The following is a 26,754-nucleotide window of genomic DNA, read 5'->3' as shown; positions in this document are numbered from 1 at the left end:
ATAGGTGATAAGATCTATAGGAATAGATGTGAAGGGAATTTTTCTTTTAATGGGAAGGAAAAAGGCAGAACAGTACCATATCTCAAACTATACTACAAAGCAATAATCAAAATAATTGGTAATGGTTAAAAAAGTTAAGTTGATTGGTGGAACCACTTAAACAAACAACACACAGAAAAAAAATTCACCTAGATGATTCACTATTCAATAAAAAGTGCCATGAAAACTGGATAGTCATCTGACAGAAATTGTTTTGGACAACATAATCCACCACATATCAAAATAAGTTTTAAATGACTATATGATTTAGATATAAAAGATCACATTATAAACAAACTAAAAGAACAAAATAGAAATTTCCTATCCTATTTTTGGAGAGGTTGAGAGGATTTAAAAAGTGATATAATCACAGAAAAATTTTGACTAAATAAAGTTAAAAAGTTAAAAAAAAAAACAAAATACAGCTGAAATTAGAAATTTCCCCATTTAACTGCACAGAAAGTTTCTGTTAGCTTTACCATCAATATATCTGAGGAAATGATTCAAATTTATAATAATAACAGTCACATGCCAACAGATTTTTCTAAGAAAAATCCAAGCTAACAGCTCTAAATTACTAATAATCAAGTAAATCCAAATTAAATCTACTCTGAGATTCCACCTCATACCTACCTATAAGACAGAAAATTGGGGTAACTAGTTGGTGTAGTGGATAGAGTACCAGCCCTGAAATTGGAGGACCTGGGTTCAAATCTGACCTCAAACACTTAACACTTCCTAGCTGTGTGATCCTGGGGAAGTCACTTAACTCCAATTGCCTCAACAAAAACAAAAATAAAAAAACAAAGGTAGGAAATAATAAATGTTGGGGAGAAAAAATAAGTTATAAGAAAATAAGTACACTAATGCACTGCTAATAGAGCCATGAGAATTGGTCTGATCATTTTGGAAAGCAATTTGGAATTTTGCTACAAAATTTATTAAATTTTGCATATTCCTTTGACTCAACTACACCATTATTAAGACTATACCAATCAACTTTACCACTATTAGGTCTATACTTCAAGTTAAATCAAGTTAACAAATATTTTTTATGTTCATACTATGTGCCAAGTCCTGCTCTGGGGTAGGAGATTACTTCATCCACAGAACCTATAAGTCTAATAGGGAGACAACACACAAACAAACAAGATATATACAGAATAATCTGGAAATAGTCTTAGAGGTGAATCATTAGCATTAAGAGGCATTGAGAAAGACATCTTGTAAAAAGATTTTAGGGATGAGGGGACAGCAAAGAAGTTGGTATTACTAGACCATAGAGGCATGTAAGAAGACAGGAGAGTGATAGAAAGAGGTCAGGTTGTGAAGGCCTTTAAAGCAAAAAAGAGTTTTTTATTTTTGATCTTGGAATAACTGAGATTTATTAAATTGGAGAGGGGAAGAGAATAGAGAGAGAGAGGTGTGTGTGTGTGTGTGAGAGAGAGAGAGAGAGAGAGAGAGCAAGAGAGAGAGCGAGAGAGAGAGAAAGAAAGACAAAGACACACACACACACACACACACACAGAGACAGATGTTCAGACTTTCACTTTAGGAAGATCTATTTAATAACTAAATATAGGATGGTCTAAAATAGAGACTTGAAACAGAAAAACTAATCAGCAAGATAACCTTAGATGTGAAGTAACAAGGGCCTGCACAGAAAACTAAGGACATATGAAAAATTATGAAGGTTGAAGGTCTTATCAGACATAGTTGACTGATCTAACTGGCTAGCAGGTGAAAGAGAGTGGTGACTCCCAAGAGACTGGGACGATACTAATGCCCTTGACAGTTAAAATGGAACTCAGAAAGAGAAGAAAAATAAGTTTAGTTTTGTATATTTTTGAGTTTAAGATCTCTCTGAGGCATCCAATTAGAGATGTATAAAAATAGCTGGTGATGAGAAACAAAGATCAAGAGAGAGGTTAGAGCTGGAAAAATAAATTTGAGAAACACTTGCATAGAGAAGATAACTGAAATTATGGGAGCGGATGAGATCAAATAAGATACTATAAAGGGAGAAGAGAGAAAGACCCAGGGTAATGCTGGGCAGCACTTAAGGTTAACAAGTGTGATCCTGATGAAGACAATAGTCAATAAACCTGAGAAGGCATGATTACATAGGTAGGAGAACCAGGAAAGAACAAGCATTAAAAACACAAAAAAGGAGAGCGTGTGAAGAGAGTAATGAATCAATGTCAAAGATTGTAGAGAGATTAAAAACAATGAAAAGGATAAAAGAAAGAGGAAAAGGACTCAGTAGCCCCAAACTGGAAACTAATTGAGTTTTCATCTATTAGGAATCACTAAATAAACTGTAGCACATAAATGCAATAGATTATTATGCTCTAAGAAATTATACACGGGATGGTTTCAGAAAAATCTGGAAAGACTTATATGAACTGATATAGAGTAATATGAACAGAATCAGAATATATAAAAATAACACTGTAGAGACAAATTAAGTTTGAAAAGTTTAAGATTCTGCATAATGTAATGATTAACCTTGACTCCAGAGGAAGGATGCCTAATCATGAAACCTATCTCTTGATAGAGAAATTATAGACTCAGGCTGGAGAATGAGGCTCATTTTTTTGGATGTGACCAATGTAGGAGTTTGTTTTGCTTAAACATGCACATTTGTTATCATGGTCTTGTTTTCCCTCCATCCTACCCAAACTGAGGGGAGAGGTAAGAGGAAGAAGGCAGGCGGTAAAGCAAATTTTTGTTAATTGAAAAAATTAAAACTTTCCCAAAAAAATTCCCACTATATTTTTCTCCTCTTTCTTAGACCACTTACTATGAACCATTCAACGTGATTAATATGTACCACCACAGACATTTCAACAATTTTATTCTTCCATCATCCTTCTGGGATTTTATCTTTCTTTTTTATGTAAATCTGCAAGTTGATAATGATAATATAATGGAAATAACTAAGTCTTACAAGATCAATTTTGTTATTAAACTTTCACACTCACTGCCAATTTTAATTATGTAGTAAAATATAAAAAACATTCTGATCACATTAATCAAAAAATTCAAGAGAGGCATCATGGAGAAGGGAAAAGAGCACTAGATTTAAAGGGAAGAGGCAGGTCCAAATCCTAACTGAAATATTTACACTGTGTAACAATGTAGGCAAATTACTAAATCACTTAGAGTCTGACTTTCCTTACCTATAAAATGAAGATAATTTTCACCACCTACTAAATAATGCTACTGTGAGAAAAGTGCCTTGTAAAACATGGGAGTTGTCTAAAAATGTGAATTATAGCTTTTGTTGACTATGGCTTTAAATCTTTTTAAAAAATTTAAATTAACAATTTTTATAAACTCACCTCTACTGTCTGTTCAAATGTCCAGTCAAATTTTTTCTTCACTTTCTTTTCAAGAAAACTGGTTGACTCAGTTTGTTTGACTCCAGCTGCAGTAGCCTTAAATCCACAGTAGTAGCCTGCAGGATCACATTTGTATACTTGAGGGCCTTGTTCTTCATCAACACCAATCAATATCATACCTACAGAGGGAAAGATCCATATCAACTATGTAACAGAACCGTATCATGAAGCTAACCTTGGGATACATTCTATTATTAATGATCACTTTTAATCTCAGGCTGGAAAGGTGTATTTCATTAAAAAACAAATAAACAAACAAACAAAAAAAAAACTAAACAATACAAAAGGACACAACAATATATTAAAAGTGAAAAAACTATAAAACTAATAGATTATGTTTAAGTCATCTTTCACTTGGAAAAAAAACAGAAAGTATTTGCCATGGTATTCTTTTAGCATGCACTGCTGCCTTTTGTTTTTTCTTGGTGGTTTCTAAATAAATCATTCATCATTAAACTTTATCTTTTAAAAATAGTTAAACAAAAATAATTTCTACAGCATAGTGGTAATTACAGTAATATGTATCTAATAGTATATTTATGAAACATTATTTGCCTCAGTTTTGCCATATCTTTTTTACTGAAGATGTTTTATTGTAATTAAGTTACTACAACTATTCAACATTAGGCTTCCTTTCCCTTTCATTCTCATCACCGTATATATGGTTCTCCAGATTTTACTGAGTCGACCCAAGTTAGCTTATGAGTTCTTATGTTTCTACAGATTCTTCACCCCATTATATTCAATAATTCACTAATGGTTAGGTACTGACTTCTCTTCCAGCTCTTTGCCGCAACGGGATGTACTAGGATGAATATGTTGTGATGTTCATACATATATGTTTAGATTAGAGAGCAGATTATAAGTAAAACATGACTGTAAATGTTGTCCCAAACATCAAAAATCTACTGGATTTCTACCTTACATATATTTCAATAAAATATGCCATTTAACAGTATTCTTTTATATTTCTTTTAAATTAAAACAAATAAATTCTCTGGTGTCAAGGGAAAATAGTTCAAAATTCCTTAATATACTTACAACAGCCAAGAGGCCTCATTTCAGCATTTTGCGTGTAGACCTGAGAAATATCTGCAATCCGTTTACACAACATATCCACAGGAATCTCATAGCCATACTTGTATTTCCAATTTGCAGCCTCATAGCGAGCTCTTTGCACCTGAGATCTGCTGTCAGCTAATAGCAAGACAAAAATGATCATAGTGGGAAAGAATACAAAAAAGCCAGATGATACTCTAATTTATAAAACAAGATGGGACCCTCTAGATGCTAATCATCTAACTTCAGAAATGAATATGTATTGTCTCCACACTAAGGTCATAATCCAGGCCTTCCTTCCAAAGCCAGTATCTGCTCTGTGCCCTGACCCACATGTTTACATAACCCTGGTTGTTCCCAGACCCCAAAAGAGATCAGGAAGGAATCTAGGAAATCAGAGTTGGGGAAACCACTGCCACCTCTGGCTAAGACTTATGGTGTAGTATCCATGCAGAGACAATACTGGAGAGAGCCAAGGAATCTGAACAAGAATCTTAAATAGTGCTGCCCTGGGCCTGTGTAGAACAGGAATCACAGTGGAACTAGAGGCAAACCTATAATAGTAATCAGAGCCAGACCTGTACTCTGAGCTTCACCTGGTGTCAGAACTTTTCATATCAGTAGCTTGGTAAAAGCTTTCCAGCAGAAAAGACTTGGGAAAGAAAATCCTGCTGGTCTGAGATTTGGCTACCCTGCTTCTGCTACTCAATATCTTCAAGCCCTAAGTTCTCTCCTGTCTCATCTGACAAATTTCCCAACAATATGACCTAGTCTAGCTCCTTCACTTTTCAGGTAACAAAACTGATGCCCAGAAAGGACTGAGTGCTCATGTGACCACAGACAAGTTACTGAACCTCTGAGCTTCAGTTTCTTCCTCTGCAAAATGAGAATATATATATAATACCTACTTTCACATGGCTGTTAGGGAAAATTGTTTTATTACCTTTTTTTTTTTTTGGCTGAGGCAATTGGGGTTAATTGACTTGCCCAGGGTCACATAGCCAGGAAGTATTAAGTGTCTGAGACCAGATTTGAATTCAGGTCCTCCTGACTTCAGGGCTAGTGCTCCATCCATTGTGCTACCTACCTGCCCCTGTTTTATTACTCTTAAAGCAACATGCAATACGACTTTTTTGGACACACTAAAAAAGGGGCAGAATCCCAAGAACATTGGACAAGGAGATGGATATAGAAATGGAACAGCTAATTAAGAAAATGGTGTCTGACCTGAAAAAGAACTCCCTACCTGTTAATAATTGTTAGAGAAACTGGAAAGCAGTCTGACAGAAATTAGGATTAGTAATATTTTATATCACATATCACAATATATATTCAAAGAGGATAAGATCAGGAGCAGGGGAAAACAACAACTAAGACATGCTACCAAACATACCTTATGAATAGCAAAATAGCAGGTAATATTTAAAAACCATTTGTGAGTTAAGAAGATCATTCTCACTGATCAGATTTCCTATTCTTTTGCCCCCAAGACCACTTAGTCCCCTAATACAGGTATAATTTTTCTAAATATACTTACACATTTATTATGCTGCACAAGAAAAATCAGCTCAAAAGGGGGGAAAAATGAGAAAGAAAAAAGCAAAGAACAAAAAAGGTGAAAATACTATGTTTGATTCATATTCAGTCCTCATAGTTCTCTTGGATGCAAATGGCTTTCTCCATCAAAAATCTATTAGAATTGACCTGAATCAACTCGTTTTTGAAAAGAACCAAGTCCATCACAGTTGATCATCACATAATCTTGTTGCTCTGTACAATGTTCTCTTGGTTCTACTCACTTCAGTCAACATCAGTTCATGTAAATCTCTCCAGGCCTTTCTAAAATCATCCTGCTAATCATTTCTTATAGAAAATAATATTCCATAACATTCATATACCACAACTTATTCAACCATCCACCTGATTTCCAGTTCCTTGCTATTACAAAAAGGACTTCTACAAACATTTGAGCACATATGGGTCCTTTTCCCTTTTTTATGATCTTTAGGATACAGACCCAATAGATATAATGCTGGATCAATTGAACTGAATATACAGTTTGATTGCCTTTTGGGCATAGTAACAACGTTCTTTAAAAAAATATATTTAATTTTCGCAGCAACTACATGCCAAGACAATTTTTAGCATTCATTTTTTATAAGATTGAGTTCCAAATTTTTCTCACTTTCTCCTTCCCCTTGTGCTATCATGTAAAATATATTTCCCTATTATTAGGGAATTATTATGAAAGACATATCAAAATAAGAAAAAAAAGTAAAAAAAAAATATACTTCAATCTACATTTTGAGCCCATCAAGTTCTTTATCTGAATGTGGATAACATTTTCCTTTGTGAGTCCTTTGTGTTTGTCTTAGATCACTGTGTTGTTAGAATAGCCGAATTATTAATAGCTGATCATCAAACAATGTTGCTAATATGGTATACAATGTTTTCCTGGCTTTGCTCATTTCATCAATTTGCATAAATCTTTCCAGGTTTTTCTAAAATCTTCCTGTTCATCATTTCTTATTTCATAATAGTACTCCCATTATATTCATATATCACAACTTATTCAGACCTTCCCCAATTTATAGGCATCACCTCAATTTCCAATATTTTGCCACCACAAAAAGGACTACTATAAATATTTTTGCACATGTAAGTCCTTTTACTTCTTTTAAGATTTCTTTGGGACACAGACCTAGTAACAGTTGTTGCCAGATCAACAGGAATGCAAAGTTTGGTTGCCCTTTGGGCACAGTTCTAAATTGCTCTCCAGAATGGCTGATCAGTTCATGACTACCACCAATTCATTAGTTGCCCACTTTTCCGACATGTTCTCTAATATTTATCACTTTCCTTTTTTCTTACATTAGCCGATCTGTTAGGTGTAAGATGGTACTCAGAGTTTGATTATCTCAGAGTACTCTTAATAGTCAAAAATGATTTAGAGCACTTCTTCATATGCCTATAGATGTCTTTGATTTCTTCATCTGAAAACTGCTTGTTCATATCCTTTGATCATTTATCAACTAGGGAATGGCTTATAATTTTAAGAAATTTGACTCAGTTCTCTATAAAGATTGTTTCCCAGCTTTTTGTTTTCCTTTTAATCTTAGTTGCATGGTTTTGTTTGTGCAAAAGTTATTTAATATCAAAATTGTCTATTTTACATTTAATAATGCTCTCTTGTTTGATCATGAACCAAACATATAACTGGATGCTATATACTTTAACATGTATGAGACTGCTTGCCACCTAGGGGAAGGGGTGGAGGGAAGGAGGGGAAAAGTTGGAACAGAAGTGTTTGCAAGGGTTAATGTTGAAAAATTACCCATGCATATATTCTGTCAATAAAAAGCTATAATAATAATAATAAAATTTGGATGCTATACCCTTTGACCCAGCAGTGTTACTACTGGGCTTATATCCCAAAGAGATCTTAAAGGAGAGAAAGGGACCTAACATGTGCAAAAATGTTTGTGGCAGCTCTTTTTATAGTGACTAGAAACTAGAAACTGAATGGATGCCCATCAATTGGAGAATGGCTGAATAAATTATGGTACATGAGTGTTATGGAATATTATTGTTCTATAAGAAATGACCAACAGAGAGGCCTGGAGAAGACTTACAAACTGATGCTGAGTGAAACTAGCAGAACCAGGAGATCATTGTACATGGCAACAACAAGACTATATAATGATCAATTCTGATGAATGTGACTCTCTTCAACAAAGAATTGATTCAGACCAGTTTCAATTGTTTAGTAATGAAGAGAGCCATCTACACCCAGAGAGAGGACTGTGGGAACTTAAGTGTGCACCACAACATAGCACTTTCACTCTTTCTGTTGCTGTTTGCTTGCATTTTTGTTTTCCTTCTAAGGTTGTTTTTTTTCTTTCTAGATCTGATTTTTCTTCTGCAGCAAGATAACTGTATGGATATGTATAAATATATTGGATTTAACGTATATTTTAACATGTATTGGAATACTTGCCATCTAGGAGGGGGGGGGAAAGAGGAGAAAATTTGGAACAGAAAGTTTTGCAAGAGTCAGTGTTCAAAAATTACTCGTGCATATGTTTTGTAAATAAAAAGCTATAATTAAAAAAAAAAAAGAATTGGATGCTATACCACTTGGTACATGTTTAGTGTTGTTATTAATTCACTATCTATAGTACCTTTTAGCCCTTTAGCAAGATGTAGTTTCTTTCCTTATCTTTTAAATTAGGTCAAGTTTTGCTTTTGTGGTCTGAGATCAGAATTTCTACACCTGCTTTTTAAAATTTCAGCTGAATCTTAGTAGATTCTCCTCCAACTTCTTACCTTTGCTCTGTGTCTCTATGTTTCAAGTATGTTTCTTGTAAACAACATTTTGTAGAATTCTGATTTTTGCTCTTCCATTATCCTCTTCCATTTTATATGAGAATTCATCACATTCACATTCACAATTATGATTACCATTTCCCTCAATCCTTTTTCATCTCCTTTTTGTCCTTTCACCTTTTCCCTCCTCAACAGTGTTTTGATTCTGTCCTACTGTCTCCCTCAGTTGGCCTCTCTTCTGTCAATCTCCCCACCCCCTTTACTTAAATCTTCACACTTTCTATTTTCCTGTCAAGTAAAACAGATTTCTATATTCAACTGATTCTGGCTATTATTACCCCTTGAGCCAATAATGATGAATTAGTTTCAAGCAGTGCCCATTGCCTACTCTCCATCTTTGCTTCCACTATAATAGGGTTTTTGTGCCCCTTCATGTGAAATAATTTACCTCACTCTAACTCTCTTTTCCTTCTGTATCCAGTGTACTTCTCTTTCTTATTCCTTTTTAAAAAGAAAAAAAAAAAAAAAAACACATTAATTCACTCAAATTCACTTTATATCTGTATCCTTTGTCCATGTATATTTTTGTACTATTAGTGGTACCGTCTTCCCATGTAGGGATGTAAATAGTTCAGTTGCACTGAATCCCTTATGTTTTCTTTTCCCTTTTTAGGCTTCTCTTGGGTCTTGCTACTGGAGATCAAACTTTTTGTTCAATTCTGATCTTTTCTTTATGAAAGCTTGAAATCCTTTAAATTCCATTGAATGACCATTTTTTCCCTTTGATGCTTCATTTTGCTGGGCAGGTGATCCTTGGCTGTAATCCTAGCTCCTTTGGCCTCTGGAATATGTTCCATGAACTCTGATCCTTTAATACTTCTTCTATTAAGTCCTGTGGAATCCTGACTGTAGCTCCCCAAAATCTGAATTATTTCTTTTTGGTCACTTGCAATATTTTTTCCTTGACCTAATAGTTTTTAAATTTGGCTATAGTGTTCCTATGTTCCTTAGAGTTTTTATTTTGAGAATTTTTTCCTGAGGTGATCATTAGATCTTTTCAATGCCTATTCTCCCTCTGGCTCCAGAATATCATTGGATTTTTCCTTGATAATTTCTTGAAATATGCTGTCCAGATCCTTTTTTTGATTATGGCTTTCAGACAGGTCAATGATTCTGACATTGTCTCTCCTACTTTACATTTTCTTCAATTTTTTCATTTTTTAAAAATTTGATTCTTGGTCTTATAGAGTCATTAGCTTTCAGTTGCTCAATTCTAATTTATATAGAATTGTTTTCTTCAGCACTTGTAATTTCTTCGGTTAACATCTGAACTTCCTTTTTCCATTTGGCCAATTTTTTAAAGGAGTTGTTTCTTCAGTGGATTTTCTGTCTCCTTTTCCATTTGACCAATTACACTTTTTAAGCAGTTGTTTTTTCTAAAACACTGACTCTTCTTTTTTTCAGTTATCTTGCATAATGAGAAAGTAATGAGAATTCATTACTTTTCCTGTTTTATCTTTTATCTCTCTTAAACTCCTTTTTTATCTCTTCCATGAGTTCTTTCTGGGCTTGAGAATACTTTCTGTTTTTGTTTGCTGTTCTGCCTACAAATATTTTTACATTGTTGTCTTCTTCTGAATTTATGTCTTAATCTTCCCTGTCACCATAATAACTTTCTATGATGAGATTCCTTTTTTGGATATTTTTTTGCTTATTTTTGGGGGGGCTTTTCCCCTTTCTCTTCCTTCCTGTTCTTTGAGCTGCATATTCACTGCCCATTCTCCTGATTAAGAGGCACATGGTAAGGAGTGGAGGTGAGGGTGTTCTGGTGTTGGCATCTATTGCACTGGGAAGGTTAGGACCTCCTTCCAATTTGCTGAGGTTAAGTTTTGCTGCTCATTTGCCGGGATGCTTCCTGTCCTGGATTGCATTTTTCTTTTATCTTCCATATGAATCTTCCAAATTTCTTAGGCTAAAAGACTGTTTCACTTCATCTTTGTGCTGGTTCTAATGTTCCAGGATTTGTTTGGGGACGCTATTTTATAGTTGTTTTGAGGTGAATATGGGAGAGTGACAGCAGAGTTATATCAATTTTGCTTACTTTGCCATCTTGATTCTAAGAAGCAATATATTTTTAAGTAGAGTACAAGCAATATTGATTTGGGATAGAGATCCAGCTTTGTTTCCAAAAAAAAAAAAAATTCTTTTAAAGTTAGTGATCACAGTTGGATTCCTATTTGTTGTAACATATCATTACCATATGGATTCAGGCTTATCAGATCTCCCCATCCTCTCCACCACCAAAAACAAAACAAAACCCTCTCTGACCTTAACATAGACTAGATCTGATCTCTGGGACTAACCTATAAAGAGTTATTTTCTCTCTTTTTCTTTTCTTATGCTTCTACCTGAAGTTTACTCCAGAAAATTTCAATGTCTAGAAGTTGTCCAAATATACATAAAACTGTCCCGAGCTCCTAAATATAAGCATTTAGGTAACAAATGTTCACCCAAGAGAAAATGCAGAAGTTCACAGGAGCTTATTAAGTAGATTTTTATAAAAGACTGAATCCTCTAAATCAAAACTACATAAAAATCATATACAAAATGAACAAGATAGTTATTGCCCTGAAAGCTTTGTACAAGATAATGTTCTACCATGCCAGTCTTAACGTTTGTTTATACTGTCAGGACTCATTGACATTTATCTAGCACATTATGCAAGGTGCTTTGTTTTTTTAAAAAGTCAATATAAATAAGATAATTTAAGAATTTATCTAAGTTGAACACATTACCTGTCATTCCTGTCATCACACAGCCAATGTTTTCAGTTATTCTGAATAAGTGAGTCACTGTGCTTGAATCCAATAACTTGTCCTAATGCAAAAACAAAAAACTATAACTAAAAAGAAATTTTATGAATTATTAGGTGTTGATTTAAAAAAAGAATTAAGATAAATATAAAAGATAGGAACCATGTAAGAATAGGGAAAAAAGAGATAGGAAATAATTTGTGACGTATGCCTCAAATAACATTTAGTAGATAGGACATTTATCTAATCAAAAATGAAATGACTAATGGAAAAAAAAAGCCATCAATACACTAGAAGTTAAAAACACAACTTACTTCATATTCCTACAATTCTTGCAATAATAACAATTCTTCTGAATATTTTTGGCAAATTTTAACTTTAAGTAACTTTAGAAAAATTCCACTTTACTTTCATTTTGAATTCTCTCCCTTCGTGTTCCCCTTGCCATCACCAATTAAGAAAGCAAGCACACAAACAAAAAAAATTCAAAACACAAAACACAAACACAAACCCTCTTATATCATTCCCCTATCCTCAAAAAAAAATTCTTTAAAAGACAAAGCCTGAAGAATAATCTCATTAATTTGTAGCACTGCACACTGAAAGGAGCATCAGCATGATGTCTTGGTAGTACAAAGAACTTTGGGTTTGGAATCGGGGAGAACTGGATTCCAATCAAATCTGACATATGTGATGATAAGCAAGTCATTCAACCTCTCTGGTCATCATTTTTCATCTACAGAAATTAGAATAATAATACCTATAGTACCTGCTTGATAGGGTTTAGATCAATGAGATAAATCTCATTTTTATTATTTACGCCTGAAATTCCCTCCTCACCTTCATCTCAAGGAACCCTTAGCACCACTTGATTCTCCAATTCATATCTTGGTTAATGGACTCAATTTTGATTGCATACCATCTTCTCCCTCAGAAACTACTTTGTATTTACTCTGTGTATATTTTGTGTTTATCATGTACTATGTTATTTCCCCCCAGGAGAAGATAAACTTTTTAATGGAAGGGACTGTGTCCCTTTTTTCTTTGTTACCCCAGCACATTTTATGAAACCTGGGACATAGCAGGTGGTTAATAAATCCTCACTGAACTCAATAAAAAGTTGGTGGTTTAAGTTAGTAATATTGTTTGTAGTCAAATGATCATCAAAGGTAATTCCAAGAGATATTGTTTTCTTGTTCCCTTTGGGGAGTTTCTAAACTCCCTAAAAGCCAGTGCTAGACATGCTCAGTGTAGAACTTGAAAGTTATACTGGGAATCAGGAAGAAGTGAGTACAAATTCTACCTGACACTTAACTAGTTCTATGACCCTAGGCAGATCATTTTACTTTTCTGACTTTATAGATATAAAACAATGGTTAACAGTACTTCTATTTATCAAAGTTGTATGGCTCAAATAAAGTAACATGTGAAACACTTTGTAAAATTTACATAAAATTTAAGGGGATGGAAAAATATTTATTGTCCATATCATGAAATGCAGTTAAAACAAGTAGCCTCCAAATTCCATCATACTTGTGTGTGTGTGTGTGTGTGTGAGAGAGAGAGAGAGAGAGCGAGAGAGCACAAGTACACAGCATAAGAGACACATACGAGTATGTGTGAGTAAGAGGAATTCAGAATGATTGTTTTTGGAAAATGGCAATTTTAATGACTCCCTTAAACAAAGGATCACCTTTTTAACATTATTATTTTTCTAATGATGGTACACGGCTGTGTATGGTTCATAGAACTTTAGTCTGGAAAGAAATAAAGTGCAGGATCACTCAAAGTGTAAAAGGAAAGAAAATAGCAGATGCTAACAAAATGTAACTCATTACAAACAAGGAATCAACACAGATGAAAAAAATGGATTGGTCACATAACAAGAATAAGACACACACTATTATTAAAATTTCAAGAGAATTTGAGGAAAATTTCCCAGTATATTGGAAGGAACTTTTAAGGCAAACTAGGATTATATGATCAAGAGACAGACAACGATGGAGAGAAATGGAAAGGTTGAAATTTGCATTAGTGGAGAGAGGTCAGAAGAAATATTCACATTCAAAAGATCACAGATCCATTGGTATATATTCCCCTTAGAGTGGCATTTTTTTTAATTGATCAATTAGAATCATAGAGAAAATACTTAAGTAGGCATACAGAGGTATATAAAATCAGTGAATTCTTGCATACTAATATACTTAAAATAACTCAATGAATAATACTTACTGGCACTTTCTTCTGTGTAACAATTACTGCACAATCTTTCCCTCGGACAGCTACTGATGTAAGACCACCTTGGTTAATAGCTTTAAAAGCATACTCTAAAAACAAAAATGATAAGATATTCATTCATTTACAATACAACATATTCAAAGCAAGCAGAAAAAAGCTGTCATTTCCTAACTCCTGCCAACTCTCCCCCTCCCCCCCAATACATTTAAGTTCCTTTTCAGAGACACAGCTCAGAAGTGGGCCTGGAAAAACAATCTTCCCAGGCTCAGCTGGAAAAATCATTCGGAGAGAGCTCAACATTGCATTGCCTACTCAATACATCACTATATTCATTAGACACGTTTAAGACCTGAAGCTCCTTATAACCAGACTATCTTATATTTTCCAAATCTGACCCAGATCCAGTCCATTTTTTCTATGACTTTGCTATTTTGTCTCTGGAATACCCATCTTCCCCTAATCTCAAATTTCAATTATTTACTAAAATCCTTGAAGGCATAGTTATTAATCCTCTTGCATGAAAGCTTTCTTTAATCCTAAATTATTTCTTCTCCCCATCTATCTCATTCCTCTCCTGTCAACTTTTGTTCGAATTTGTACTAGAGTTATTTATGTGATCAGATTAAGTTGTAAACTCTTTTATTCATCTTCATAAGGCCCAATGCATAAGTCCCTTTCCAAATCATTATTTAACAAATATTTGTTGGGGGGAAAAAACCTGGAAAAAATGAGTGTCTATAAATTGGAGAAATATTGAATAAATAGGTATATGGATGACATGAAGTATTACTGTATAATGAGAAATGACAAATAGGATAAAATCATAAAAATGTGGGAAGATCTGTTGGGAAGAATGTTCTAGCCATTGTCATATTCTGTCACCAAATAGGTTGGTTTTGTTTTTTTTGTTACAAAGGAGAGTTCAATGTAAGGAGGGAAGGAGAGAAGGCTTTGTCCAGAAATAAATGATACAAAAACCAAAAAATATTAATAAAATAATATTTCTTTTTAAAACTCCCCAATGCCCCAGATGAATGTAAGCAACATACGAAAATAAAAAAGAAACATTAAGAGCTTATGTGATAAATCAGTAAGCATTATTTAAATGCTTAATATTAGCACTGTGCTAAGCGGTGAGGATTCAAAGAGAAGCAACAAAAATAGTGCATTCATGCTAATGAGACAGGCAACATATAAATAAATAAGTTTATGTAAGATACATAGAAAAGGTAACTAAAAGTAAGATTCAAATGTGGCATTTTGAGTTGAATCTTAAGAAACCAAGATTGTCAAGAAATTGATGAGACAAGAGAGTATTTCATATATGAGGGACAGCTAGTACAAGGCACTATGAAGGATAATGGAGCATCCTGTGTAAAAAGGATTATATTGCTGGACTGCAGAATGCATGTTAAGTGGAATAAAGTGTGATAAAATTGAAAACGGTAGGAAGAAACCAGGTTGTGAAGAAACTTACATGATCCTGGAGACCGAGGACCCAGGCTTTAAGAGAATCACTTTGGAAGCTATGTAGAAGGTGTAGAAGATGAAGTGGGGAGAGACTTGAGGAGGGGGGAGACTAATTATAAGATCAATTTAACTTGGTGGTCATATAACAAGCTAATCTAATAATAAGTCATAAGTACAAACAAGGCCAAGTTTTAACCAAGATTCCAAGTTAAGTACTATTTCTACTTCAATGTATACTACTTCTCATAGTAAGAAAGTTAACAGTAGGAAAACAAAAATCACCCAAGGAAAGGAAAAAAGATTAGGCAGAATACTTTAAAAAAAGAAGCTTTGAAATCTAACTTAAACATTCATTTTTCTAATTAAAATATATTCCCCATTCAAGTATCCTGGAATGAGTTTGTGTTGTATTGTTTCTTAACTCTTCCCTAAATCTGTTCTCTGATCACTCTCGAGTTCTAAATATAAATATCCAATTATTTTATGAACATTTTTATCTGATGTCCACTAGCACTTTAAACTCAATGTTACAAACTACAAATTAATTATTTTCCTAAACTCTAAACCTGCTTTTTCTCTTAAAATTCCCCATCAGTTAACTGGATTCTGAATCAGACACAATCAAACCCACTGCCAAGTCACTTAAAACTTTTCTAACCTTCAGTTGACTTATCTTAAAACAAAGATAAAGAAGGGACAGAACAAGTGACTAAGAGTTCTAGGAAACCTAGATCCTAATCCCAGTTTTGATGTTAACTAATTGGATTAGTAACTTTGACATCTGTGGATCCTTCTCTCATCTATAAAATGAAGTAATTAAATTAGTTGACCTTGAAGATAGATGCCTTCTAGAGAGGATTAAAAATCTGGGACTACCACCAGCCTACTAGTGGAAGGTATTGTGAAACCTTTTTTTTTTTTTTTTTTGGAGGCAATTCGGCTAAGTGACTTACCCAGGGTCAGACATCTAGGAAGTGTTAAGTGCCAGATTTGAACTCAGGTCCTCCAGACTTCAGGGCTGGTGCTCTATCCACTGCCTACTTAGCTGCCCCCTGGTATTTTGAAAACTTAAAAGGCTATGTAATTTTACTTAATTATTAGTGAGTTGTCATTGTATTCACACTACTCTCATATTCCATCACCTCTTAACTAGATTCCCAACATCATTTTGTTTCCACTATGTCCTAAAAACTAGATTATAAAAACTAAAATAATCTTTCTAAGGTATAAATGCAAAAACTTTTACTCCAATAGTCATAAACCTTGAAAAATTTCTCACAGCTCATAAAGGTTCTAAAATCAAGTTTCAACCTATCTTTTTCAGCCTTCTCTCACAAAAGTCCTCTTTTGAATACTTTTCAGCTCTGGATTACCCACTCCACCTACTAAGACTATGACCAGCTCAAATATGATGTCTTCTCTAAAGTTTTTAATGACATCTCAGCTAGAAGTGTTTTTTTCTTTCCATCAAATTATCACAGCACTGTGTAACTCTCATGTATTTACCAGATTCTCTTTGCTTGTTTTATCTTTTTTTTTAAAACCAGACTGTAAATCGATGAGGGCAGGAACCATTTTATTTATCCCTTACTGTACTTTGCATGTACTAGGCTTAGTGAATTGCTGTGATTTAAACATATAAAATGCATGTCACCAGAACATATTAGGTGTCCAGCCATATACTTTAACTTCAAACAATACACAGAACAATCACTTTTCTTTTTCTCTCCATAGTAATTACCACTTCTATGTTCTAACCTGCCAACAAAAATTAGCAAAAAGTACAGAGCTAATTACAAATATAATGGAATCTCAATTAGAAGAAACCTCAGAAGTCACTGGATTAGAAATTTAGAGCTGAAGGAACTAAGGCCCCCAAAATTTTTCTTTATATTATGTGGGAAGGGACGGGGAGTGGAACCTTCTTCCACTGCTTTGAACGTGTTTAAGATTCATACCTCTAGTCTTCCTGAATTTATCCATTTTTTCACAAGCATGCTAAAGCAGGATAATGCCTGCATTAGTGACTCTGTGAGCAGTTCTACAGTTTCTTTCTACAGGTCTGAACTAATGGCTGTCCATTGAAGTGCGAAGCGCTCTGATGGTGATGAATGAGAGGCCTGTCTGTTATTATGCCTCCTGGTAGCTCTTTACTAATATTCTATATGATTAAGATTCTAAGAACAATGATTTAATAGCACTTATTGTTTCTTCCTGGCCTTTATTTGGTTTGATACATGAAGGTAGCTGCTTTTCCAATAAACTGAGCTAAACAGGTAAGAATGAAGAAAAGAAACAAAGTGATTTGGTATACTTTGCAAATAAGACACCACTTCTTAATAATTGTGTACCTTTTCTCAGCATAGTAGTTTGTTGTCTGAGTTGTGCCTAACTCTTTATGATCCCATTTGGGATTTTCCTGGCTAAGATACTGGAGTGGTTTGTAATTTTCTTCTCTACCTCTGAGGAACTAACAGTGTTAAGTGGTCACACACCTAATAAGTATCTAAGGCTAAATTTCAACTCAGGAAGACAAATCTTCCTTAACTGCTCGACTCAGTTTTTAAAAATCTACTGTACCACCACTAGTTGCCCCAACTGATCACCCACTACAATGGGCAGATCTAAGAATAATGGAATGATTTTGAATACTTCTGCTTGTCAAAAACTATTTATTCAGGCAAAAATTACCTCAAATAACTGATTTTTAAGAGACATTATGACAGTCTATTCAAATTCTAAAGAGGAAATCAAATTTTTGGTAATTAACTGCTTGAGGTGTATTAAAAGTAGCAAATCAATTTTATGTCACATTTATATTAAACCATCTCTTCCAATCCTTGTGACTTTCATCACGATTCTCCCACATCTTGACATCTGGCTTAGTCTTCCTCTTCACCCCATTCTTTCCTCTACATGTTAACTTCACAAATGTGTTGAATTCCTAACTTCTTATTCTCTTTTAGCTACCTGTGAATGAAACCTTAAATCTCACCTTCATTCTGAAATCACTGAACCTTAAAAAAATTTTAACTATGAAATTTTCAACTCTGCTCACAATATCTTTTCACCTCTCTCACTGCTCATTCCTTTCCTGTTCTTTGATAAATGTGAGGCCTGTCTGTATTATGCCTCCTAGTAGCTCTTTACTAACATTCTATATGATTAAGATTCTAAGAACAATGATTTAATAGCACTTATTGTTTCACCTATCCTTGAATTTTCTGCACAATTCCAAACTTCCCTTCCTAAGCCTTCAATTTTATTTTTATTCTCTTTGTTATCAGTAGATGACTTTGCTTCCTATCAGACCAAGGGGATCTGAAGTTAATTTCAAACTCTTCTCCATATCCTTATACATCTTTCCTTCCAGTCCCAGTGGGTTATTACCCCATTCTTCCCAAACTTGCATATCTAAGCAACAGAAAAAGAGGGCTGAGAGAAAATAGAGAATTGAAAGTGAAAATGTCAAGAACTTCCATGCCGAATAGATTTCTAAAAGGTAAGAATGCACTGGCTGGTAACATGGGGCAAAATAATGACACAGCATAAAGGCAACTACAAGTAGGTCACCTTGCCTAGTAAGAAGCTCCCTACCTCTCTTGGAAATTGAGGGGAAAAAAAGATTATGACCGCAAAGGAAGCTGGAGAAATGAGAGAAACCTGCCAAAGAAGATAAGGAAACATCATGGCCAGCTACCAAAACAGAGACCCTGAGGAGATTAAAGCAGTTCCTCACTTTGATTCAACTTGCCAATGAACCAGGTGAAATGTAATGAGACAGTGATTTCCAAACTCTAGAACTGTGAAACTGGGGGAGAGGGCATGGAAGAATATGACACTAATTACATGTAGGCTATAAATGGAAATTTCTCAGGGAAAAAAATTTAAGCCAAAGTTGCAATGTATTTATGAAACTATGTGGAAATGATTCTTTTATTAAACTCTTAAACCCCTAGAAAAACCTGGAATAAAATGGAGATGGACAAGAACAAGTGTTTGCTACAGTAAGGACAACCACCTCCACCAAACAATCATATCAGTTATTTTATTTGTGGAAGAAACCTAATCACCCCCTCTTTCTAGTCAGGAGAGGAAATACCTATTCTCTTTACCTACCACACCTTTCTAGAGAGTCAAAATCCTTATTTCACATAAATATAAAGGGATTACTAATAATTTTGTTTTTGTCTCTAAATACCTTGAATCTGACACATAGTAGGTAGTGTTTACAGAATGACAGTTAACATTTTTCTCCTGTCCATTGAAAAATTATATAAAAAATCATCTATATGTACTTGTCTCCTTTTCTATACCACTCTTCAACTCCCTTGCAATGCACTGAAGCAGATCTAAGATCACCTCTTAAAACCAAATTCAAATAGTTTTTGCTCCTGGTTCCCATTTGTTGACTAATATTTTATGTCGTTATGAAACTTTTCCCTTCTTCCAGGTAAAAGTAATAATTCCTTGGTACTTTATCTAGAGTATTTTCTTTGTTCCTATCACAATCCATTATTATCTCATATTTAGAGATTTAAGTCATACTCCTTTCCCCATAATCAGATTATAAACTACTTGAGAAAAGGATTGTAATCATGTTATTTATAATTGTATCATACTTTACTTAATTAAATAAATACAAATAATAAATATTAAGCATCTGCTACATGAAAGATTCTATACAAGACTCTAAGGACATTAAAAAAGACATAATAGTTCCTGACTTCAAGAAGCTTATATTCTATAAGGGAAGACAATATGCACAAAAATAAGAAGGTAATAAATATAAAATAGTGGGACTGTCTGGGAAAGGGGGGGGGAGGGGCAGAGAGTGGAGTAAGAACATTAGAAAATGAGGGAAAAAACACAAAAGGAACCATTAAGAAGAGGGCTTAAATTTAAGCTGAGTTTTGAAGGAAGCCATAGGTTCCAAAAGACAAGGTAGAGAGAAGAACAAAGGCACAGGGATGGGGAGGTAGAATATAATGACCAAGATAATCATACTGGCTGTAACTACTTTCATTTTCTTTTTCTCTAGTAATCTCTACCAGGATTCAGAATGGCTGGATCAAGTTAGTAAAATAAATCAGGAAAAAAACGTGCCTTAACCCAGAAGTCTCTTTTCTCTTTTCTCTTTTTTCCTTTTCCTTTTCCTTTTCCTTTTCCTTTTCCTTTTTTTCTTTCTCTCTCTCTCTCTCTCTCTCTCTCTCTCTCTCTATATATATATATATATATATATATATTCTTTCAAACTAATCCATGAAACCCTTATCATTCTATAGTTACTTGTGAATGTATGTGTCCCCCTATTAAAATGTGACGGTCTCGAGGGCCCTCGAATTCTCCTGGCACCTAGTTAGCACGGGACTTCAGAAATCATTCCGCCCAACCTTTTCGTTTTACAAATGAAGTAACTTTAGTTCGGATAAGCTGCGTAATTTGCCCGGCAAACTGGTTTACAATTTCATTTGTACTAAGGAGCACCACCCAGGTTTGCCATCCTCCTACCTCCTCCCCATCCTCTTTACTTCCCACACCCGAGATTTGGGGACCGGAGGCCGCACTTTCAAAGGATCATGGTCCTAAAAGAGTGGAGAGCCCGGCCTTTCTCCCATTCGGGGACTCTCTCTCAAAACAGGGGCAAAAAAACCAGACGCCGAGTAGAAATGGCTCCTGCTCCTGAAACCTGGGGAAGCCCAACTCACGCCGGGGCCTGCTGGCGCCTGGGCGCGCCTCCCGGCTGCGTGGTTGGCCACGGCTCCAGGCCGTACCGTGACGGGGCAGTTCCGCCGAGGTGGCGGCGGGAACCGGGACACTCACCTACTTGGTACAGGCGACCTTCTGGAGAGAAAATAGTAATGTGCCGATCAAATCCGGCGCTGGAGCCTCGGGACATGTCGGCGCGCTCGCTTTCTCTACCTTCGGTCTAACCGGTCCTGGTGCACTCGCGCTGCAGAAATGCAACACCCGGAAGTCTCGGAGACTATTTCCGGAGCGCTAAACCTAGGGCAGCAGACGCCGTTCTCGGAAGTTTAAAAGAGGGGTTTCGGAGTGAGCATGCGCGGCGGTATGCTGCTGCCTGCTGAGACGGGGAGGATGGGGCGGTTACCGAGCCGAGCCTACCCGAGCCGAGCTGCGGGGAGAGGAGAGGGAATTATTGTTGTTAACATTTTTTTAAATTGCATTTCAAATTCACTTATTCTCTCCAGTCTCACTCCCATCTGCCCAACAAGGCAAGGAATGTTATCAATTCTACGTGTTAAGTCAAGCAAAACATCTTCACATTAGCTGTTCAAAAAAAAAGGCAAGAAAAACTAGGGTCCACGGACCTCCTAAAAGTTATATGGACAGATTTCAAACGGCCCATGGACTTACAAAAAAAAAAAAAAAAAAAAAAAGTTAATAGCTTTATTTTAATATAATTGGTTTCCTTTATAATTCAATATATTTTATGCCTTTAAAAATATTTTTTTGGCTGAGGCATTTGGAGTTAAGTGACTTGCCCAGGGTCACACAGATAGTAAGAAAAAGTCTGAGGTTAAATTTGAACTCGGGTCCTCCTGACTTGAGGGCTGGTGCTGTAAGTATTGTGCCCCAAAACATTCTTAGAAGAGGTCCATAGACTTCCCCAGATTGTCGAGGGATGCATGACAAATAATTAAGATTTAACTTTATCAAAATGGAGAAACCTAACCCCAGACTTGTTTTATTTAATGAACATTGATAACGTTAACTTTCAGAAGGGATGCATGTTGCTTCTTTTCCTCTAAAAAGGCATTTTATCAACATTTAGCCCTTTTTAAAAACTTGCTCAAATGTATTTACCTTTTTAGGTTTCTCTCTATGCCTGTGTAATTTCCAAGTTCCTACTCACTCTGGTATTTTTGTCAGGAACGTTAGAAAGTTCTCCGTTTCATCACAGTTCATTTGTCACGCTATAGGATTATATTAAGCTTTTGAGGCAATTAATTCTTGATTGTAAACCTTTTTATCTTTTGTCCTTTGGAATTTGGTGTTCCAAGGATTTCTGTCCATCACGGTAATTGCCACTAATTCTTGGATGTTCTTGTTTCCTTGATACTCTTTCTTCCAACCTTTTCCCTACTGCAGCTATAGTTCTGTCTTGAGGCTGACATTCCTGGAAAATGTTCATTATGAGGTTTCAAGAGGTGTATGTTCTCAGGATAAGGATTTCATTTGTGTAGAGCACCCTGTCTGAAATGTCCCTGAGGTTAAAGTTTCCTTATAAAATTTACCTATAGGGGTCACTAGTTGTTGTAGAGCACCAGCCCTGAAGTCAGGAGGACCCGAGTTTAAATTTGGCCTCAAACACAACACTTCCTGGCTGGGTGACCCTAGAAAGTCATTTAACCCCAAATGCCTCAGCAAAAAAAACAAAAAATCTTAATAGGCCACCCCATGGCTGCTCATCTTCTTTTGGGTCGCTCCACTATGGCATTCTGCCTCATAATGTCTTTCTCTTTACCCTTCCCCCATGCCACATGGTATCTCACTCCACTATACTTCTCAATCCCACTTCTCCTTACAACTAACTCTTTTAGGATGCCAAGTCTCTTTCAAGGGTTAGCCTGCCAACTAAAGGCGTGCCTCAACCTCATGGGGTGCTCCCTTTCTACAGGAATTTTGAGTTCCACTGAGGAACTTGTCTTTCATATGCTCTCCCACCCTACTTCATATTTACCATTCCTGATGTCTATTGTATCCCTTCATTTTATCTGTAATCCCTTCCCCTAAATAAACCTACCTTTTTGCCAAAGAGAATGGCCATTGAACCAACTTTTACTGCCCATCACCATCTGGTGTGTACATCACCATTACCTTAGTCTCCTCAAACCACATCATTTTGGTACACAAAACCCTTTGGCCTTCTTGACAAAGGGTAATATGCACCCCAATTATTTTTTCCTGCTACTCAAGGTAGGAAGTGACCAGAAGCCCAGCAAACATCTGGTGCTTCAAAACCCACTGGCCTTCTATGTAAGAATAATTCTCCCCCATTTTAACTTCCATTCCTCCAGATACCAGAGCTTTTTAGGAGAAACCCAGTGTTTTTTTCCCTCCATCTCTACATCAAACTAACTGGGAGTTTTTCTTTAAGCTTCAACCCTAAGTTTATTTAAACCCATCCTGATTAGATTGCCATCTTAAGATCACTGCCACTTGGGGTTATGTCCAACGTCTCATGTATGGTAGGCTCCTCAGTTTCTCTCTAGGTGGGGACTTTCTGTGTCCCCAACTTCCTGAATCCTAAAACCCTCTTCTCAGAACCCCAACTGAGTAAAAGGATATGGTTTATCAGCCCACCCATCCTGCATCCCAAGGTAACTCTTCTCTTCAATCCTAACTTCAGAGTTGAATGATATATTACATAGGACTTTTATCAAAAATGTTCAATACAAAAGTTTTCCCCCAATTCATTTATTATTCTAGCATTTCAGCTAGCTTTCCAAATGTTATAAAAATCAAAATTTTCTTTGACAATTTTGTTCCTTGTCTGATTATGAATTCTTCCTTATCACCCTTTTGAGATATATTTCATGTTTGGATCATTTATCTCCACTTGGAATTTATTGGAGTACATTTTAAGAAATTCATTAAAAACTATGGTCTACTAGAGAACATTATGAAATGAAAAATGGAGAATTTTGATTACATAAAATTAAACATATTTTAGACAAACAAAAGCCAATCAGCCAAGATTAAAAGGAAAGCAGAAAGCTAAAGAGAAACTTTACAGCTAGTGTTTCTGAAAAAGACTTCATTTCTAAAAATTAGAGAGCTGACTCAAATTGAAGTACCCAGGCAAGAGAAAAACAGGGCAGCCAAAACAATGAAGTTTTAAGAGCGTTTATTACTGGCCAGGGCTGATCCCCCAACACCAAGACGGAAGGGGTCAGTAACAAGTGGCCTTAGGGCCATATATTTATAGAAATATATATTTATACATTTGTCATAATAAAGGGATTTCTGTTCTAAACAGGAGGCAAAAAGTTATCACTCTAAGGGGGTCATTCCCAGACAGCAATAAGCAGTATTTTTTTAAGCTTATCAGGTTGTCAAGGTCTTGGGTTTGGGCTGTTAAAAATACCATCTGTTTTAGGGAATGAAGAACTAGTAATAAACTTCTAACTACAAAGATTCAAGATTATGTTTCTCATGGTCCCATTTGGGTTGCTTTTCCACTTCAAAATTTATAAGAATACAAGCTATTCCTCAATTGATAAATGGTCAAAGGATATATGAACAGAAAATTTTTAAATGAAGAAATTAAAACCATTTCTAGTCATATGAAAAAGTGCTCTAAATCACTATTGATTAGAGAAATGCAAATTAAGACAAGTCTGAGTTACCATTTCACACCTCTCAGATCGGCTAGGATGACAGAAAAAGATGATAAATGTTGGAGGGGGATGTGAGAAAACCAGAACACTAATACATTGCTGGGGAGGTTGTGAAATTATCCAACCATTCTGGAGAGCAATTTGGAACTACACCCAAAGGCCTATAAAACTGTGCGTACCCTTTGATACAGCAATCTCAACTACTGGATCTGTTTCCCAGAGAGATAATAAAAAAGTGTAAAAGGTCCAATGTGTGAAAAATTGTTTGTAGCAGCTCTTTTTGTAGTGCATGGAACTGGAAATTGAGTGGATGCCCATCAGTGGAAGAATAGATGAATAAGTTATGGCATATGGATGTAATGGAATATTATTGTACTATAAGAAATTATAATATGCAGGTTGATTTCAGAAAAGCCTGGAAAGACCTACATGAACTGATGCTGAGTGAAGTGAGCAGAACCAGGAGAGCATTGTACATAGCCAATAACTTAGTGATCATCTATGATCTTCTCAAAAATGTGGTGATCCAAGGCAATTCCAATAGACTTGGGAAATGCCAATCACATCCAAAGAGAAAACTATGGTGACTGGATGTAGATTCAAAGCATAGTATTTTCCCTTTTTTGTTTTTCTTTCTTGTGTTTTTTTTTTCCTTTTGGTCTGATTTTTCTTGCACAAGACAAATATGTAAATATGTTTAAAAGGATTGTATATATTCAAACTATATAAGATTTTGCTTGCTGTGTTGAGGGGGAGGAGGAGGAGAGGGAGAAAAATTTAGAACACAAAGTTTTACAAAAATAAATAATGAAAACAGTATTTACTTAAATCCATGAGAAAGCATGATTTATGATAAAGAATTACTAGAAGCTTTGCCAAAAAGTTAAACCTCCATTGTCCACTATGACAAAGTGCAAGACAAGAAGAAGAAACTAAAGGAATAGATATGAGGCAAAAAGGAGGGACAATTATTCCTATTTTCAGATGATATAATGATTTATATAGAAAATTCTAGTAAATCAATAATATGGTAATCAATATAATTACAGCTTCCACAAAATATTTATACATTTAATAAAGGAAAACAAATGTAGAAATATTCATTTTTTATTATTGGGTAGCACCAAAAATATCTATATAATCATCAAATCTATAACATCTTAAAGACAATAACAAATGAATACTTTAGGGGTGCATCCTTGATAAAGTTATGTGAAGGGAATAAGCAGGATTTCACAAATAATATTGTACAGAAGAAAGGTTATAGTGGGAAATATTCAAAAAAACTGCTTACTAAAACTATAGATTTGTTTGAATGAGCAACAGATATATTTTCTTCTTTTCTACAGCATATGTAGAACTCCAGTTTAGGATTATCTATCCTCCTATATGATAACTTTTGTTTTGCAGTAGCCAAAATGGTACACAGATATTTAAAGAAGATCACAGATGTAGAGCAGAAAGGTCACTCAGAGACCACTTAGTCCAGGCTAGAAGTCTCAGTTTTGTTGTTGAAGGCAAAGCCATTTAGTTGGCACTTCGTAAGAATATCTTTCCACAATGTTTTCGTCATATGGTATATGCCATGAGTCTCCTGTTGTTTGTACCACTGTATTATAGGTGAGAACAGACTGTTGAATCAGAAAACAGGACATAAAAATTATGTTAAGATTAACAGAATATACTGACAGTAACACTGGACTAAAAGAGTAACAGAATTATCTATTGAACCCCTAGGACATTCTTTATCATTCTATAATTTCAGTGCCTGATCTAATGTTTCTCATTGTTACAACTCTTACTCTTCTCAATATACATAATGATGATCTCTAAAATACCCTAACTTTCCATTCTAATTTACTCATTCTCATACTTACTCTTCAACTCTTCCTCATCTACAGGAAGAGACAGTCATATCACTGATCACAACACCCACAACATGCCCAATTCTATGGGTACGATCTCCAAAATTTCTTTTTCTCCACTCACACAGCCATTATCTCTCAGTAGGTGTTCATTGCCTCACACACACACATAAGA

General features: G+C 35.2%; 2 protein-coding genes across 7 annotated transcripts in view; both read right to left on the bottom strand.

Moving 5' to 3' along the window:
* Nucleotides 1–21,346, bottom strand: part of PSMA6 (proteasome 20S subunit alpha 6) — a 29,002-nt gene extending 7,656 nt beyond the window's left edge. The window contains exons 1-5 of one of the 2 annotated variants that reach the window (XM_031952938.1): nucleotides 21,173–21,346; nucleotides 13,874–13,968; nucleotides 11,624–11,705; nucleotides 4,485–4,640; nucleotides 3,384–3,562 (exon numbers count right to left, since the gene is read on the bottom strand). In XM_031952938.1, the coding sequence (XP_031808798.1) occupies nucleotides 3,384–3,562; nucleotides 4,485–4,640; nucleotides 11,624–11,705; nucleotides 13,874–13,968; nucleotides 21,173–21,248 (588 nt within the window). In that variant the 5' untranslated portion in view covers nucleotides 21,249–21,346. Of the gene's footprint in view, nucleotides 1–3,383; nucleotides 3,563–4,484; nucleotides 4,641–11,623; nucleotides 11,706–13,873; nucleotides 13,969–17,307; nucleotides 17,457–21,172 lie in introns of those variants that run through there. The other variant, XM_031952939.1, reaches the window with a different exon arrangement.
* Nucleotides 21,347–25,406: 4,060 nt separating this feature from the next.
* PRORP (protein only RNase P catalytic subunit) overlaps nucleotides 25,407–26,754 on the bottom strand; it is a 35,940-nt gene continuing 34,592 nt past the window's right edge. For 3 of the 5 annotated variants that reach the window (XM_031952933.1, XM_012549316.3, XM_012549319.3), the window contains one exon: nucleotides 25,407–26,345. In XM_031952933.1, coding sequence (XP_031808793.1) covers nucleotides 26,214–26,345 — 132 coding nt within the window. In that variant the 3' untranslated portion in view covers nucleotides 25,407–26,213. The remainder of the gene's footprint in view (nucleotides 26,346–26,754) is intronic. The other 2 variants (XM_031952934.1, XR_004232052.1) reach the window with 2 other exon arrangements.

Source organism: Sarcophilus harrisii, chromosome 2 (assembly GCF_902635505.1).
Source record: "Sarcophilus harrisii chromosome 2, mSarHar1.11, whole genome shotgun sequence".
In the NCBI taxonomy this organism is placed as follows: Eukaryota; Metazoa; Chordata; class Mammalia; order Dasyuromorphia; family Dasyuridae; genus Sarcophilus; species Sarcophilus harrisii.
Note: the sequence above shows the minus strand (reverse complement) of the source record. Positions and strands in the feature narration are given on the sequence as shown.